At 39.3% G+C, this 18,606-nt stretch overlaps 1 protein-coding gene and 1 long non-coding RNA gene across 2 annotated transcripts; both read right to left on the minus strand.

Annotated features, from left to right (window-relative positions):
* Positions 1 to 3,574: 3,574 nt before the first annotated feature.
* On the minus strand, positions 3,575 to 4,696 carry LOC149828995 (uncharacterized). Its single transcript, XM_090017852.1, has one exon. The coding sequence runs from the start codon at positions 4,272 to 4,274 to the stop codon at positions 3,867 to 3,869; it is 408 nt and encodes a 135-aa protein (XP_089873978.1). The 5' UTR covers positions 4,275 to 4,696; the 3' UTR covers positions 3,575 to 3,866.
* A 9,514-nt stretch (positions 4,697 to 14,210) lies between these two features.
* On the minus strand, positions 14,211 to 15,024 carry LOC149828996 (uncharacterized). Its single transcript, XR_016434098.1, has 2 exons — positions 14,639 to 15,024; positions 14,211 to 14,432 (listed from the first exon to the last, which is right to left on the minus strand). It is a non-coding gene; the product is annotated as an uncharacterized LOC149828996 (long non-coding RNA).
* Positions 15,025 to 18,606: the final 3,582 nt, after the last annotated feature.

Genomic DNA, 18,606 nt, shown 5'->3' on the forward strand with positions numbered 1-18,606 from the left:
ATCTAGGGTTTCGAAACATATTTTTCACACCATTAGGTCTTTAACCAGAAAAGGGACCGTTCTCACATGTTTCATAACCCTTAGGTCTTAATCTAGCTTTGCACACACTTTTAGCAGCCCTTCATTCATAGAACTCTTATTCAAAACCAGCCTAGGACTAGGCTAAGCACCCATTTCACTTTTGGAACCTGGTCAAAGAGCTGACCCAACCATAGATTATCTATCTCAAAAAACTGCATGCATCATCAGATCTAATATTTCCTTTCCTCCCTAGAACAGTTTACTGCATCTATGCACTTTATATATTATGAGCATACGGTCCTGATCGCATCCACTAGATCCAATGGAACCTTACCATGCTTACCACACTTTGTGGACTGTTGGTTCCACTGTACTCACATGCTCACTCAATCTATTCCCATCATGAGCACATAGAACCTGTATTTCAACTAGGGTTTAGGATCCACCTAATCTATACACTCATTTGCACCTATCACGGCCCTATCAAGTCCCTCAAACTCAATAGCACCACTCATGAAGAGATCCACCAGACCGGGCACTCCCTTGGATTGAGAATCTCACGGCACAAGCACACCCATGCATCTATCATAGACATCCCACCATGGTCATACCCTTTGAAAGTGGGAACAATAGACTACACTACTTTATCTTTGCATCCCATCATGGTCATCAATCACACATTAATTCTCGCTATGCATCAGACTGTGGGATCCACTAAATCATGGAAACACATCCCATATGTTTGCACATAAGGCCTTACCACAATTAAGTGACTTAGGGTCATTATTGGATACAATGAGGAAGTGACCTAGTGAGCAACATTTCCTCTTAAATCACTCAACCTTAATTAAAGCACTTTAAGACCATTGGTACTTCAAAAGGCCTAGAAAAGCAAGGAATAAAATGCTCCTCTTGTTTGACTTGACTTTCACAGAGATTATCCCCAATATTTCTTGCTCTATTTTCCACTTGTTGTGTGGTGGCTAAGTCATGTCATGAAAACCCAACTTAGACTACCCAACCTAACATAGATTTGACAAGAGTTTCCACTCCAAAGAAAATGCATTTGTACGGCTTCAATTAGGACATCTAGCATCCCTTACCAAGCTAGTTTTGAAAACCATGTCATATTGTGAACAAAATAAAGTCAAGCAAGCAAGTATTATGATCTAAAGACACCTAAAATTCATAAGAGAATTATGACATTTATTGCTTTCATAACAAAGATGGGCATCTATAGACTGACAAGCTAACCCAAGGAAAAGCCACGTTGACTTGCAAAGTTTCTGAGTATCCAGAACTATGGGTGCCACTAGACTGCTTCTTTCCTCAAAGCATGCTGAAACCAAGTATTAAGAAAAGGGGGCAATATGTCTCATTAAACTGCCATAAAGGATCCAAGATCATAATCTTAATAAAAGGGTCCCATGATTCAAGAATGACAATGAACCAAAGATTATGTGAATTGCCGGACGAATAATGCTGCCAAGCAATCCATTTCCGAAACAAACTATAGATGGCCTTCTTCATCCATGCTCCCTCACCACATTTATACTACTGAAAAATATTACCAGTCTTAAAAAGGTAAAATAGCAGCTGCAGAACTAAATACGACTGTCTGGAATTATTTGAACTGATATGGTATTCCATCTGAATATATCCATGCATGCACCTCATTAAAGATCAAATGGCCAGCTTTTAAACTTTTAAGGATGTACAACATACATACAAAACGATACATACACAAGCATATGCAAACATTTAGATGAATGCATATTGCATATATGCATCTTTCAATGCATGTTTGCATTTTACGCATTTATTATGTCATGAAAGATGAATGTTCACAGGAGCAGAAACAGCACTAACAATGATTCATTAAAAAAAAAGATCACAAAAACTAATAACAATGGTAATTGTGTTTTATATTTCATATCAAATGGTTTGCAGAACAAAAGCTGTTAAAGCATAAAATAACAGATGCACGGCTTCAATAAATAAAAAGAAAGTGATAACATCTTCTAAATGGCTACTAGTTCACTATTACCTAAAATGATCAATTTAAGAAATTTCCTGTGACCACAAGCACCCGGGCAGTGTTTAACAAGAAACTGAACTATACACAAATGAAATAACATGATCCCTTAGTTCTCCAGATACAAAAGTGTAGGAGGAGATATTTTGAATCTTATAGTTTCCATGGTGTCACAATAAGTTGTAAATATCACATTTGATGCTAATACTCTAATTGGAAAGGGTATATGAATTATCAATCATAGAAAGGTGAGGCTGATATTCTAGTAGAACTGCCAAGTCAGTCAACCCTGACTAGAAAGGGTAGGTAGCACACCTCTCCAATGTTGCTCCAGGTCCAGGATTCATTACTAACCAACAGCAGATATAATAATGTCCAAGATTCCGATCATTACAAACACATGATATCTCGTCCATCAAAATAACTATATGAAAGCACAATGGATGCTGCAGTAACAAGCTCGTCCAATATATGCCAATTCAACAATCACGTTCAATACATGCCAAATGATCAAGAGAACCTCATGCAAAACATTATTAGATCCTTAATAAGTAGATTCTATCGGCATAATGCAAGCCAAAAGTGCAACATCAGTAACAATTCCATTTTTCTTTTTCTTAATATAAGTGGGAAGAAACGGCATCCATAACAACTAATGAGTACAACCATCATTATTTGGGACTTCAGACATCATGCACCAAAAGTACTCACAAGCAGAATATTGATGTGCAACACATTATCTAAGAAGACTGCAATTTTACTTTTTACAATAAATTCAGGATAACCATAGATGCTGGGGGTCCTTAAGAAACACAATGTTACAAGAAAGGCAAGTACAATCATCTGACCTAATAAAGCATGTCCTCTTGACTTGAAACAAAATAAGATTGCAATAAGTCAGACTGAATTCTGAAGAAACACAGAGAAGCCGAATAAGCAAGAAATTATCAGTTTAATAAACAGGTTGCTCTGCCTCGAAATAAGACAACTAATTAAGAAGACCCTTTGCTTCATAAGAATTACACAAACCAGTATTCTTCCACAACCTAAAATACCCATAAATGGTATTCTTCATCTATGTTCTAAACTTCTAATTAAGAAGGTCCTTCGCTTAATAATAATTATGTGAACCAGTTTTCTTCTGAAACTCAATATATGCATAAATTGTATTCATCATCTATGCTCCCGTTCAATAGTACCCGACATAGACTTAATGGATGTACAAAAGCATTAATGCGTAAAATAATGCAATATTGCCGCTAGACGATTGATCATATCACAGTCCAGAATTATCAGAATTGATATCCTTTTGCATCTGAATTAACCAACGCATCATCCATCTCATCAAAGATTCACTAACTATTTTCAAGGTCAATCAATACGACACGCATAGACATAAAACATACACATATATACACCCCCTGGATGCATCTGTGTGCATTTATGTGATACGAAGGATGAAATTTTACAGCACAAAAAATGTTACTGATAATCAATTGATATGAAAAGGCAAAGGGAAAACAAGAAAATTTCTGGTTTATATTTCATAACAAATAGATAGTGGAAACAAGTTAAAGCATTCAGTAATAGATTTCTGGCTTCAATCAGTCAAAAGAAAACCATACATACCCCTCTCTGTAAATTCCAAATTGAAGCCTCTAACCAACCAACAAAAATTGAAAATGAACAAAAAAGGAAACGATCCAGCAAAAATTTAATCCGGAAACTAACCAACAACAAGCCCAAGCAAAAATCCGGCGGAGCAAAAGGAGGAGGCAAGCTGCACAGATGCAGAGACCACCACCAACCATCACTTGCACTCAACAACTGCTTCGGCGGCACGGCGCGGCTTGCTCTTCCGCCTGCTCCCGTTCTGCCGGAAACCATTGGGCTTGACGGACTCCTCGATGCCGGATCCGGGGCCGCCGTTCTCCTCTGCATGCGAATCAGAGTTATCCTTGATCTGAGGGTACCTCTTCCTCTTCTTCCCGTTCTCTGCAACAACCGGAGGCTTCACCTCCTTGCTCTTGGCCACGGTCTCGTGCACTTCACCATCCTCCACCTTCTCGACTTCATCTTCTTCAATCTCATCCTTGAGAGGCTTCTGGGGCCTTCCCCTCCTCTTGTAAGCAGGGATTGAATCCTCCCCACCACTCCCTGGATCATCATGACTACCGACAGCAGTTAGTTTCTTCCCTTTACCTCTTCCTCTACCCATAACCCAACAACCCACCACCCAAAAAACCCCAAAAGAGGAGAACTACAGATGTTAGAAATCAGATAGTAATGGCTTCTACAGTCTTATATCCGTCAGCCAAAATAAAAAATCAATGAAAAACGAAACAAGCAAAGATGAAAGAGCTAAGAAACCGTTTTCCCTACTGTGAGAAAACAAACTCGAAAAGGAAAAAGTAAAGAAAAAATAAATCTCTAGAAGACCCAGTACTCAGAAAAGTCCTTTCTTCGGATTTTGGTGTCTGCAGAAGAAGAAAACTTGGATCAAAGTGGGTACACGATTGGAAACTCATTAGGAGGGTGAAAATTGAAGATTAGAATCATCATGGGTTAAGGCTAAACAGAGATACACACACACACACACAGAGAGAGAGAGAGAGAGAGAGAGAGAGAGAGAGAGAGAGGTGAGGAGGGGAGTGGAGAGAGATATTTTGGGTTGAGATTGGTTAAGATTCAAAGGGTTGTTGTTGAATGATTTTTTTTTTCCTATTTTTTCTATTTTCTCCTCGTCTTCGTGTGTACATGACGACAAGTTATCTGATTTTATTTCTTTATTTCTTTATTAACTCCTCTATCTTTTTTCACAATGGTAATTATTCTTTTTGTATAATTCACAGTGGTTACTTATTTACATTAAATAATGGCCACAGTTTGAGTAATCTTGGGGCAAAGGCAAAGCTTGCTTTTTAACTTACCTTCATGAAAACGACTTTCATATCCAAGGGTCCCTGTAATAGGAGGGGGCCTTAATCCCCCAGTTTTGTTATGGAAAAACAAAAAAAAAAACCACAATGATTTACGCCCAGCCTGACTTACTGTTACTGGTCTTTTATGTCGGGTTCAGGTCTTGCTTAAAGCAAGCCTAGAACTAAATGGGTCAACCTTGCCTGGTTTAGGACTTCTTGGGCCTGACAGGATATAGTGTGACTTGGCCAGTGAATGTGATCATGTCTGAACTTGAGCTCTGCTTGGTTAATCAAACAAAACAGTCACAGTCCCTGTAGAAAAAGTTTACTTTTAGCACATAAATTCTAGACTAAGGGTGTTGGAGGATTATGAAGTTTGATCTTAGCTGCACCCAGGGGAACTTGGTGACATGACCAAGTTGCTTCCACAGTCTTACAAGCTGACCAAGTTTATAGGACAACAGAAGTTGACTACAGTCAGCATGTATGTTAGTTGGCTCTTCTGGGTCAGCATGGAGGAGGTTGGGCACTTGGTGAATTGGTCAGAGTTTGACAAGTGAGAGACAACCCAGTTGCTAGGCTTCGATACAACTACTGATTTGTGCTTTTCCCAGTCTATTGTGGTAAGCCATCAGTATTCTAATCTCTGTACCTCACCCACATTGACATTGGATGCTTTGATAATTCACATCTGATGTAGGTAGATTAGCTAAATTTGTATGCTATCTGTCATTGGCTTATTAAGTCGGCATGTTAAATTCTTATATACCATATGTGATGGCCCATTAAACAAGCTCTGCGGGCCCTGCAGTCTCTATCAAACGTGAGAGAAAAAGTTTCCCCGCGTTCTTTATTTACAGGAAGTTTTTCTCCTTGTTTTTAGCAGGAAAAATTCAGGCCCCGTCGGTGTCGAACGAAGCCTGAGTGTTTGCAAATGTGGCTGTTGTGCGTATGCATATGCATGTATGTGTGTATGTGCAGGGGGAAGCTCAAGAGAAGTTGAGGCCTTAGGCATATTTCATTGGGGGGCCATATTTCTCTATTTTGTTTTTCATTGGAGGCCCTTAGGCACATGCATGTGCCATGTTTCATTAAAGGCTCTCAGCATGTGAAATATAAGTTCATGTGAAGCCTTAGGCTGTGGCCTCAAATATCAAAGTGGCCAGCCGGTCCTGTCTACCTGCACCCAAACATGCTTCCAGTGGCCTACATATTGTGAGGAAACTATCTTTGAAACTAGAGTTGTCAGTCGAGAATCGGGAGACTGAAGCAATTCGAAAAGCGAAAGCGAGAAGTGGGGCGCTTTTAAAATTTTAAGAAGCGAGAAGCACGGGATGACTTAGAAGCGAACCGAGAATCATTTCGAAAGCAAACCGAAAGTGACTTAGAAAGCAAAAAAAAGAAAAAAAGTAAGAAAAAAAAAACCAAAAAAAATAAAAATAAGGAGAAGCGAGATCTCCTAAATGGAAAGGAAAGCACTTCTCCTAAATGAAAAGCATACTTCCTAATTTTTTTTTGTGCTTTTCTCCATGTTTAGAAAGCACCACGTTCTCTGTTTAAGACCCATCTTAAGCAATGTTCAAGTGACAATCAGCCTAACCAAAGTGACTCATGGTTTTAAAACTCGTTGACTCGTCACTCGACTAGTCCTTGAGTGACCCATGACTTGACCGGATTATGTTAACTTTATATTTTATATAATATATATATATATATATATTATGTATATTTTATAATATTTTAACAATATATTATATATAATATGATTTTTTATAATATATTTAATTTATAATTTTATTAATACATGTATAATTATATTTTTATATAATATATATAATTATATACAATATATATATATATATGCATGACTGGACCGAGTCAACTCGATGATTCGGCCGAGTTTTTTTTTACAAAAACGAATTTGTATTCATTTTGAACCGAGTGACTGAAAGATTCAGGCCGAGTCACGATTCCAGCTACTTTAGGATAAGACATGAGAATCCCAATACAGGTCAGCCTTAATGACCTGAGCAGTTAAATAGTGTGCTCCACTTGTAGCAGTGGCAACCCTACTTTTTTCAGCCTAACTAGAAAAACATGCAGGTCTAAGATCATATTCATATGCCATAAAAAATGTACAAAATTTCTTAAGGACCCATTTTCTAAATGATATTCGATATCAGCTTCAGATACTCAATAATTTTGAAGGTAAACAGAACAGCTAAAAAAAATGCCCTGAGTCTTGTAGATTATGTAAGATTTTCCATGTATTTTGTGTTTGGTTTGGAGAAGGCGGTCGTCTGACTTGAGAATTTACTTGAACTGGGCTCAACCAGGAGTCTAGAGAGAGAGAGAGAGTGAATGTCAAAGGACTATGTAAGATTTGCTTTCTTTAATTACATCAGCAATGATGGGAGATGTAAGATTGAAGCTGGATATCCAACCAAATCTAAATTCAGATTTAGCAGAAGTTTGGATTCAATTAATAATTAGGCTTGGACTTAGTAATTACCAGTGTTGTGAGAGGAGTACGCCTCAATACATGAAGCGTACGCCTCAGAGGCGAAGCGCATGCTCAAGGTATTGAGGTGTTGCAATGAAGCGTTTCAGGCTTGAAACACACGCTTCACTCATGTGAAGTGCACGCCTCAAGTCGAAACGTGCTTCGCTTCTGAGGCGTGCGCATCATGTTGAATGTTGTCTCCATTCTCGATTCTGTTTAGAAAGAGATCAGAAGAGGTGAAATTGTTGCAGTGAGGAAGCGATGGCGTTGTAGAAGATGCTCATTCCGCTCGCGCCCAGGATGTAGGCCGAAGCCTTGAGCAGCCTCTCCAGCTCCAGCTCTGGCGGCTCGACATCCATCAACACCAGGCGTCCCAGTTTCTGATCCCACGACTCTTCCTCCGATTCCGAGACGGAGCTCGAGCTATCCGAGATGCTGTCGTCGTCGTCGCCTCTCCCTTTCTTGCTGGCTCGCAGGCACGACCATCTCCCGGTGTCTTCATTCTTCTTCCGGTCTCCGGAAATTTCTGCCACGGCCGCTGCGTTGGCCTTCTTTCTCTTCACCTGGTACCGGTAGATGAAGACCATAGACACGAGGCTCAAAGTTGCAAAGTTTCCGACGACGATTCTGGCGATAGTTTCGGGAGTCAGGCCGTCTCTCCTCTGCTGCGGCTTCTCCGGTTGAGGGCTCCCATTCTCCGTCGGCTGCTCCGGCAGGCTCTCAGGTATGGTCGCGATCGTCGACGGCGACATCATGGTGTTCGACGGCAGGTTGGAGAGAGTCGCCGGGACGCTGCAGAGGCTCTCACATTTGTTTGTAATTTTAATGACACGACCTCTTCATTCTAATCCGTTAAAGAGAGGACGTCTCTTAACCGGTTCAAATATTTCATAGTTAAAAGATTAAACTTTCAATATTAACTTATATTTGTTGATATAAGTCATGGCTAACTGAACTAAGCTGGCCAACTTGTAGCATAACTGAAACTACTTTGTGACTATTAAGAGAGAGAGAGAGAGAGAGAGGAGTGGTTTGTGATCAATTTCCTTATTTATCATGGATTGAGAGAGAGAGAAACCTTTTGGGTTTTAAAGAAATTGCAAAGTGTCATGTAACACTTTGTTTATTGAAAGATATATGATACACAAATGCCCAAATAATTTTAAAATGGCATTCTTAAGACACATGATAACAATGTCAATTAAAAGAAGTTAAAAAGAGTCCAATTTTTGGCCCTTGATGCCCTTGCTTCTGCTTTATAATATTTAGGAAAATCCAGAGCCTACCGGATCTGGTACAGGTCGAGACCAGATCTATTACTCAACGAGAGGAAGCGCATCGAGGGAGCAGTGGTGAAATTGTCTACCGGTTTATTTACGTGCTTCAAAGAAGAAATTGTCTATTTATTTTTTTACTTATCTTTTTTGGAGCTGTTGGATCGCTTGGCCGGAGGGTTGCCGGCAGTGGAGCACTTGCGCTTGAGGGTGGAGTTCCAATGGTTTTTGATGGATTTAGAACTTAATTGATCTTGTGAGGACACAATTTATTTTATATTGTCATTTATTATTTATTATTAGTTTTTATTTAAAATATTCATTATTTTAATAATATTATATATTTTATTATTTTGATCATAAAGCTTACGCCTCGCTTCATAACAGGCTCAACGCCTCGCTTCGCCTCATCACATTTAACAACCATGGTAATTACATCCAAATTTGAATTTGAATCTTGTCATTATAAATCAGAATTTGAGTACATGTAAATTGTAGGATCGAGGTAGAAGGAGTCGACTTACTGATCGAGATAACTTTGATGTTTACGACCTTTTTTAAGAAAAGTTTTGCTTACTTCGATGTGTATTTGACGAGTGAGCCTTTTTGTTTTATGTAGAGTAGAAAAGAGAGTTGTCTGTTGGTAGGTTTACCTTTCTTTGAGTAGCCGTTTACTCTAGCAAAATTGTTACGCAGTTTCACTTAGAGGTTATCCAAAATGAAAAACTTTATTTTGGATAAAGCCTTCAATCACCCTTTAGAGAGAGAGAGAGAAGGCCCACCTCTCTCTTTAACAAGTGAGATCATGGCCGTGGCGATTTCTAATAGATCAACATAAATATCATAACCCATAAACTATTTTAAAATAGTTGGAACTGGATTCTGTTGTAGATTTCTCCATCCCAATCTGTCTAGAATGGTAAGGGCCACACTTCATTCATAATGGGTGTCCGGCATCATATGAGAATCCCACCATGATCAGGGCTGTTAGTTTTAAAATCAATATCTCAAATCAATTGTCACTTACTCAGTAGTTCTCATATTTTAGTGTGTGTAGATGTGTATACAATCATTGATGATCGAAGGTTGTTCTTTCTATAACAATCGAGTTTTTTTTTATCGGTCAAGCTTTTAAGTACTAAATTTTTATCATTCATTTAGTAAGCAACACATAGATTATTAAATTTTTAATATTTAAATGCATTTTTTAAAGCCCTAAAAATCAATGGCCCACACAATACTTTGTATTATGAAGTGTTAAACGCATTGTAAGTCTGTCACTTTTTTATATTTAAAAAAATATGTCTAGACTTCTTAAAGTCTTTGTGTAAAACATATTTTTTACTAAATAAATTATAAAAAACAAATATATAAAGTTTGATAGACTAAAGACTCAAACATTGAAGAGAAGTTGTCCAATTGTCATTAGTTAGATTTTGGACCTTGCTTTGGTTGGACAGTCCTTCCCTGTATATATTATGTATAAGATAATACATATGTGTTAAATGAAATATGCTAAAATAGGATTTTTATTTTACTTTTTGATGTTTTTTTGTGGTTCTGAGTAGGGGTGGCAAAACCTGACACAACCCGCCAACCCGACCCGCCAACCCACCTCTTAGGCGGGTTCAGGTTTGGAAAAAATGAACCCGTTTAATAAACGGGTCGACCCACCTAACTCGTTTATTAAACGGGTCGGGTTCGTGTTAGGGGTATGCCAACCCGCCTGACCCGTTTAATAAACGGGTTAGGCGGGTGGGTCAACCCGCTAACTCGTTTGCCAACCCGCCAACTCGACCCGTCAACCTGACCCGCGAACCTGAGAACTCGTTTACCCGACCCAACCCATTTATTAAATGGGTTGGCGAGTCGTGTCGGGTTACCCGTTTATTAAACGGGTCGGGTTCGTGTTTGCCACAGCCGACCCGTTTAATAAACGGGTCGGGTTCAGGTTGAGGTATGCTGACACGCCAACCGGCCAACCCGACCCGATTGCCACCCTTAGTTCTGAGCCATAAATGGGTTGGGCATGCTTGATTTATTAGGAATCCACACCTGGATCACATGTTTTTCAATGAAAAAAATGATATTTGAAACATTGAAAATTTATAAAGATTTTGGACCATTGATTTTTTGAACCTTATAAAAACCCACCCGTCCATCAAAATAGAACTATTCTGAAAAACCTATTTAGCATATTTCATTATATATATATATATATATATATATATATATATATATATATATATATGAGAGGAATGAGTCGGTGCATGACCAAACCGTGGATAACGCTAACATATCATTTATGACCATTGGATCCAAATAAGATCCAACGATCAGGAAAAGGGGCATTTAATGCCCCCTTTCGTAGCCAGCCAAGACCTCATTTGTGAATCCCTCGCCCTCTCCTTCCCTGCAACGAGCGGACCGCCACCGTCTCCATCTTCCTCGCCCTCCTTCTCGCCACCGGCGCCTGGCTCTCCCTCGTCTTCTCCGACGGCGGCAACTGGCGACGCTGCTGGCACCAGCTGAATCAATGGAAGGGCAGCCTTCGATTCTTCCCTTGGCATCCCGACGAGGGCTCCGGCGGACCGCCGTCCCTGGTGGCATTCGCAGGAGCGGTGATGGTGGAGAGGAGGCAGAGGAGGAGGAGCATCTCTCGTTGAGGCACATCATGTTCGGGATCGCCGGCTCCGCGCAGCTGTGGAGCAAGAGGAAGGAGTTCGTGAGGCGGTGGTGGAGTCCCGGTGAGATTATCGGCCACGTCTGACTGGAGAAGGAGCTCTCCGTCGAGGAGGGTTTGTTTCCGATTAAGGTCTCCGAGGACATCTCCATGTTCAGCTACACAAATCCGATAGGCCACCCCTCTGGTCTGAGGATCTCGCGGATCGTCAAGGAGAGCTTCCCGCTCAGGTTGCCCGGAGTCCGGTGGTTTGTGCTCGGGGACGAAGATACGATCTTCAATCCGGATAATTTGGTTAGGGTTCTGGCAAAGAATGACCACAGGGAGATGTTCTACATCGGCGGCCCATCGGAGAGCCATTCGTCGAACACCTACTTCAGCCATTCGATGGCTTTTGGGGATGGTGGGATTGCCATCAGCTACCCGTTATTTGACCTGGTTCATGGCTATGCGAGCTAAACCAAGAGCGTTATGAGGTCAGGGAGAAGAAGACTTCCAAGAGGGTAATTGATGGGACCTTAGTAGGGAGATGGCTGGGAGTCTGCATGAAGAAAATTGGGAAAACATCAATACGGATCAAGTTCTTTAATGGTGTTATGCTACATAACATTGCATAAAGGTTGTGGAAGAGCAATGACTCGTAGAGTTTTTTCTTAAAATGCTTGCTTTTTGCTGCGTGTGGCAGGGCAGTCAACATTTTTGTGATGAACACTTAGTTAAAATGATAACGGATCCATGAAACTGATGCCCATGCATGATTTCAAGGAGCTCAGATAGGAAGAGAAAAGAAATAACATTAGCCTTTCAAAATTTTTTGAAAATGCAAAGATGCTGACATTTCAACAGATTTTTTTTTAAAAAAGAAATTAGTTTTCTCCAGTTTGACAGATAAATTAAATGATGAACCCTGCAACCTCACGAAGCCAAGGTCTATGTTTATGATGCTTGTCAACTAACAATCTAGACCTTTGCAATAGGCTTTTGCAAAAATACTTGATATTGCAGCAGTAGAAGAATCACCAAAAGGAAACTGTTCTTTCACGAGACGAGAATCGAGTCTGCGATAAAAACAGATGTAAATGACATAATGAGCCTATACAAGTGCCTTTAAGATGGATGATTTCAATATCAGTGAACAATTCCAGACCTTTTCTTAAAAGCAAGATTGAGATGATGGTTGTCATGAATCTCATAAAAGTAACATGGCAATTTATGCCTATGATGCCATATCAGCCAGCAATTGAAGCTTTAAAGTGGAACCTCTACACATGCTTTCTCACCTGCTCTCATTTGTTCTAATCCTTCATGAAATTGGAGTAGAAAGATAATCTTAGCAACCATTTTCTTGCATTCTGCATTTTATGTCTATACACATCATGCTCATGCTTCTTTTCCACATTCATAATCTACCATAAATTTGGTTGGAAGGTCAAGTATTCACCCAATACACTTGTTGCTTTTGTCAGCTTGCCTACTAAACCAGTGGCATCAGCATTTACTTCCATCGGGTACCTACAGTTGGCTTTCTTCTTTGTTCCCTCCCATGATACCCATCAGGTGACAAGTTGGAACAGTCACCTTCCAAACCTATTTGTCACATTTTTCCACAGCTAAAAGGAATTATCATCCAACTATTAATATTTTGCCACAGTGAAAATGTATGATTAGGCCAACATCTGCTGTATTTCTGAAATAATGTTGAAAGACTGAGTTGTGGATATGTATTGTATGAAAATGATGTTCACCTACGTCTGCCAAGTTCTGTATATGTAATTTATGAAAAAATGATGTTCACCCACGGCTTATGAAAATGTATGATTATGCCAGGTTTTGTATGATTACGCCAACATGTAATTATTGATTTGGATTTAGATTTTATTTTAGGGCATTTGGAGGATTTTATGCTTTGCACATTGCCGGTTGGATGAGGTACCATAAAACACTTTGGCTTTTGCTTGTTGGAAGTACAGATGTCTTCCCAAGACTACTCTATGACAACTGTAAATGTTGATGCCAGAGGTCAGGGAGCTGGTGGAGAGAGCATATGCAAGGGCAAGGCATATCATCACCACCCATATAGACATTCTTCACAAACTTGCACTTTTGATAGAAAAGGAGACGGTTGATGGGGGAGGAATTCATGAGCCTCTTCATTGATGGCAAGGCTGAGTTATTTGTCACTTGATTTGATGTAGATTTTGCCGCATGATTGTATCATATGTTTAGTTGTATTGCACTACATAAATGAAAAATTCAATGCATTAAAGGGAACAAACATCCCCGTCTATACATTCTTTCAAAAATTTAATTTCCAATGACAATATGGTGATTGTCTGATAATTGCAAAATAATGCAAGTTACGCAAGTGAAAATAGAAAAAACAATGGTTATTGCTACTGGCTATGTGAACTTCTACCTCTATGTCTCTCTTCTAGGCCAGCATCATCCTTGTGCATGTCAAGCTTGGCAAGGGCAACTGCTTGCATGCAGAAAGCAGTGGGCCACTCTGGGTACACACTGTGCTTGCATTGCATCCCGTAGAGAAGCATCAGTGTTTTGCTGCCAAGCTCAATGTTTTTGACAATGTGTAACCTGGCAAGTTGTTTGGCAAGATCCAGTGAATGGATGTCACTAGATACCGAAAACCATGCGTGTTCTACTACATCATGTGCTGAGAATGTCCGAAGACTAAGGCAGGGAAAAGCGTGCTTGCATCACCAATCATTCAAGTGGCATACTGTTCATTTTATCCAGAGGGACCTGGAGTTTTTCTTGGAACCAACTTTTAGATATCCACAGTAACAGTAAATAGTACATGAACTAGATTATTCTCTGCTCTTACTATAATTTTAAATAAGGAAGCAATTACGCTTTCTTTTGAAAATGAATTTTATAACCTTACAAAGAAAGAAAGAAGAATGCAGCCCTTAGGCTCTATTGAGACCCCTCTGCTGGGTAAGAAACCCTCCAAAGACCAGGTTTGCCAAAAAAAGTTCTGCACAAAGCATCAACCCATCAAAACAACCAATCAAAATTAGGCGTGTTCTTAGAAAATTTTTAACTGCTAATAAAAATTTTTGTCTGAACCATTCAAAAATGAAAAGAAAAATATTATTGATCACATAAAAGGCCAGCAACAAAGCAAAAATGAAGCTTTACAAGTGAAAAAACCCGCCATTTCAAAAATGATAAAGCTCAGACCTTAATCGGAGATGTCCTCGGAGACCTTAATCGACGGAGAGCTCATCCTCCAGCCAGACGTGGCCGATCATCTCGCCGGGCCTCCACCACCGCCTTACGAACTGCTTCATCTTGCTCCACAGCTGCGCAGAGCCGATGATCCCGAACATGATATGCCTCAACGAGAGCTGATCTTCCTCTTCTGGCTTCCTGCCACCATCGCCGCGGCCGCCAATGCTACCAGGGGCAGCGATCTGTCGGAAGGGCCCGACAGCAGAGGCATCAGCCCCATCGCCAGAGCCCTCATCGGGATGCAAGGAAAAAAGCGAGGGCTGCCCTCCCATTGCTTCAGCTGGTGCCAGCAACGTCTTCGGTTGCTGCTACTGAAGAAGACAATGGAGAGCCAAGCGCCGGTGGCGAGGGAGACTGAAACAGTGGTTGTTCGCTCGTTACAGGGAAGGAGAGGGAGAGGGAGAGGGATTCATAAATGAGGTCTTGGCTGGGTACGAGCCATTATGTTAGCACGGTTTGGCTTGGTCATGCACCGACGCATTTCTCTCTCTCACTAACCAGCATATATATATATATATATATATATATATATATATATATATATATATATATATATATATATATGTGTGTGTGTGAGTAATGGGTCGGTGCTAAACCCATTTGGTGCTAAACCAAATCGCCTGCTAAATGGGCTTTTTGAGCTTTTTTTTCATTTTATTTTTAAATTCCGTGTGATCTATGTACTTAATTTTTAAAAGGATCAGAAGTGTTTGATTCCATCACATGGGTGGGTTTTTATAAAGTTTGAAAAATCAATGGTTCAAAATATGTAAATGTGCTAAGCTTCAAACATCATTTTTTTTGCTAAAAATGATAAAAAATATTATTTTACCGAGTCTGGTTCATGTAGTTCTTATCGGGTCCGGGTATGGTTTCTCTTATGATAGTCACGATTAGACCCGGGTTTGGACCCATTACTATACCTGAAAATCTAGTCCAAGTCTGGTTCCACCTGGGTCCGAACCAAACCCGACCCTTTGACACCCTTAACTGCGGGACTGTATTGGTTCTATTATTAAGATGGACGCCAACAGGGTGCAAGTCAAGAGGATTTAAGGAGCTCGACTTTGACTTCGAGTCAAACTTGCTCAAGGACTGGCTGTTCTTGACAGTGCTTTCGAGGGTCTCGATGATACGAAAGCAAAGCTTTGACCCTGAGATTTGGTGCCTAAATGGATTAAACACACACTAGAGATAAGAAATTCTCAATCTCAATTACAGGGTTTGGTTCTATGGACCTACATCCATGAGAACTTCCCATGAGAGTTCCAGCCATCTATTATTTATATGAGCAGTACAACTATGATGGATCGGTTTCAATCCATTTACAATGAGGTAAGTTTCATTCAAAGGAGGTTTACATTTTGGAGTTGACATGCGATTTGCTTTCTCATCACCATTCTGATAATGGATTTCTTTCTTTACTAAATGTCAATGTTTGTTGTGAGAAAGGCTTGATTAATAGACCATGCTGAATTGTCCTCTAAGATATCGAAGAATGCATTTAATAATGGACCAATGACTGTCAATTGAAGGTTGCATAGACTATCACACTTTATTAACTGTGTATGACAAGTCTGGTCTTGCCATAATTACATATTACAAGACACCAACAATGATTCAATATAGAGTGTAATCTTCAAAGGATGATGTAGACTGTTTTGACAAAGTAGGTCCGATTGACATTGGTGTGGATATGGGTTTGCATCCTTTCATATGAACATGCATCAAAAGATTAAGGATATATTTTTTTTGCAATAAAAATAGACACTGTGAAGTAGATGTAGCTTTTATTCTTAAAAAGAAGTGGAGATCTCCAAGATCTTTTCATTGAGAATTCAGAGCCCAATTGTTGGATTAGCTTTTGAATATACTCTAGTCATCAACATACACCAAAACATAAGTCATAATTTGTGAGTTTCTGAAAATAAATAAAGATGTATATGTTTTGGAGCTTGAAAAATCAACACTTTTAAGAAACTCACTTAAACAAGCATACCATGCTCGTGGAACATGCTTTAAGGCCATAAAGAGCTTTATGAAGTAAGCACACATGATCTAGATGCATGGGATGTTCATAACCCGAAGGTTATCCATAAAAATAGTTTCTAAAATATATTTATATAAAAATGCATTTTGGAGATATAGTTATCTCATAGGCCACTTGTTACTCTTAAAAATGGATAACACATGGTTGTTTGTTTAACGAGGGTAAATGTCTCAAACAAAGGCTATACTCTTTAGCAATTAAGCCAGGTTTCTATTACTATAGATATCCATCCACACGATATTTAATTTTGTATATCCATTTGCATCCTACAATATTTTAAGCTTGATTTATAAGAACAAGGGCCTAAGTGGTGGTTTTCAAAAGTGAACCATAGACGGTTTCCAACACTTCCCTCCATTTTGGATCGCTACACCCTTTTTTGAATGAAATTGGTTCAGAATCATTTAAAACAATGCTTAACATGGCCAAGGGAATATGATACTTGGTAACTGTATAAATTTTTGGTTTGAAAGTCTCACCTTGAAAACGGATCACCCTATGATGTAGTCCTAGTTGGTCGAGAAGGTTGAACAGGTTGATCTGTGGGATTGGCTTCTACATTGGATTCATTTTCGACAAGACCAGGTGAAGGATTAATGCTTGAGAAGGTTGGGTTTGACTTTTCCTGGAATTTTGTGATCATTTTCTTCTTCTTCAAGTCTTTGGTCATTGCTGAGATTTTGAGACTGATTTTGATCAAGGAACGAGAACAATTGGGCTAGTTGGAAGAGGAGTTTGTTCTCTTGGAGATGGACTGGACACTTTTGAAAGGGGATAAATTTTCATTTTGTTGTGGCGTGTGAAGGCAAGATGTGTAGTGGCCAACTACACATTATTTAAGATGGTTGAACATAGCTTGAAACTCACCAGCCCAATCCGAGTACCCAAATTTTATTTTTCTGTCCGTGACATTTTTAGCACATGATTTAAAAGTATTGAAAACAGATAAAGCATCAAATTTGAATTTAAGCAAATAAAACCAAACTTAGAATAATTAAACAACAATAAAAGTCAAGTAATATTGATAGTCATTGACACTAGCGACTGGGGCTAGTCCTCAAACATCCTAATAATTAAATCAACCGGTCATGAATAGTATTCAAAGCATGGTTTTAAAACCTAGTGACTCATCGCTCGGCTCGTTTTGAGTGACTCGTGACTTGGCCGGGTCAACTCAGTGACTCGGCCGGGTCATGTTAACTTTATATTTTATATAAAAGATATAAATATATGTATATACTATATATATTTTATAGTATTTTATCAATACATAATATGCATTATATGATATTTTTATAATATATTTAATGTATAATTTTATTAATACATGTATAACCATATTTTGATATATAATATACATAATATTTATATTATATATATATATATATATATATATATGTGTGTGTGTGTGACTCGCCCATGACTCGCTCGAGTTTTGTATAAAACGAGTTTGTACTCATTTTTGACTCAGTAACTGGGTGATCCAAGCCTAGTCAATGAATTGACCCGACAAGTTTTCAAAGTATGGTGCAAAGCATTCACAAATGGAAGATTATGGATCTTACCTCTTTGGCAAGCCTCACAAACATTATTTTGCAATGGTAACCCGTACTTATTCAAGATACGCTGCACTAACTTGACTGCCGGGTGGCCCAATTGTTGATGCCATTGTTGCAATGTCACATCCTCTCCAATGTTCACCTCTTTGTTGAGACCTAGCTGCATCCGATACGTGTTTAATGTTTTAGCATCTAATATCTTTGGCTGCCCCATCGGTTTGCTTCCCTTATTCTATCTGGGCATGCCCATAAGTAACACCAGGTTGGCGAGTGCCTCATGGCAGCCTCTGATCGATTGAGTGGCCACA

Source organism: Nuphar pumila, chromosome 9, assembly GCF_984573655.1.
Source record: "Nuphar pumila chromosome 9, dmNupPumi1.hap1.1, whole genome shotgun sequence".
In the NCBI taxonomy this organism is placed as follows: Eukaryota; Viridiplantae; Streptophyta; class Magnoliopsida; order Nymphaeales; family Nymphaeaceae; genus Nuphar; species Nuphar pumila.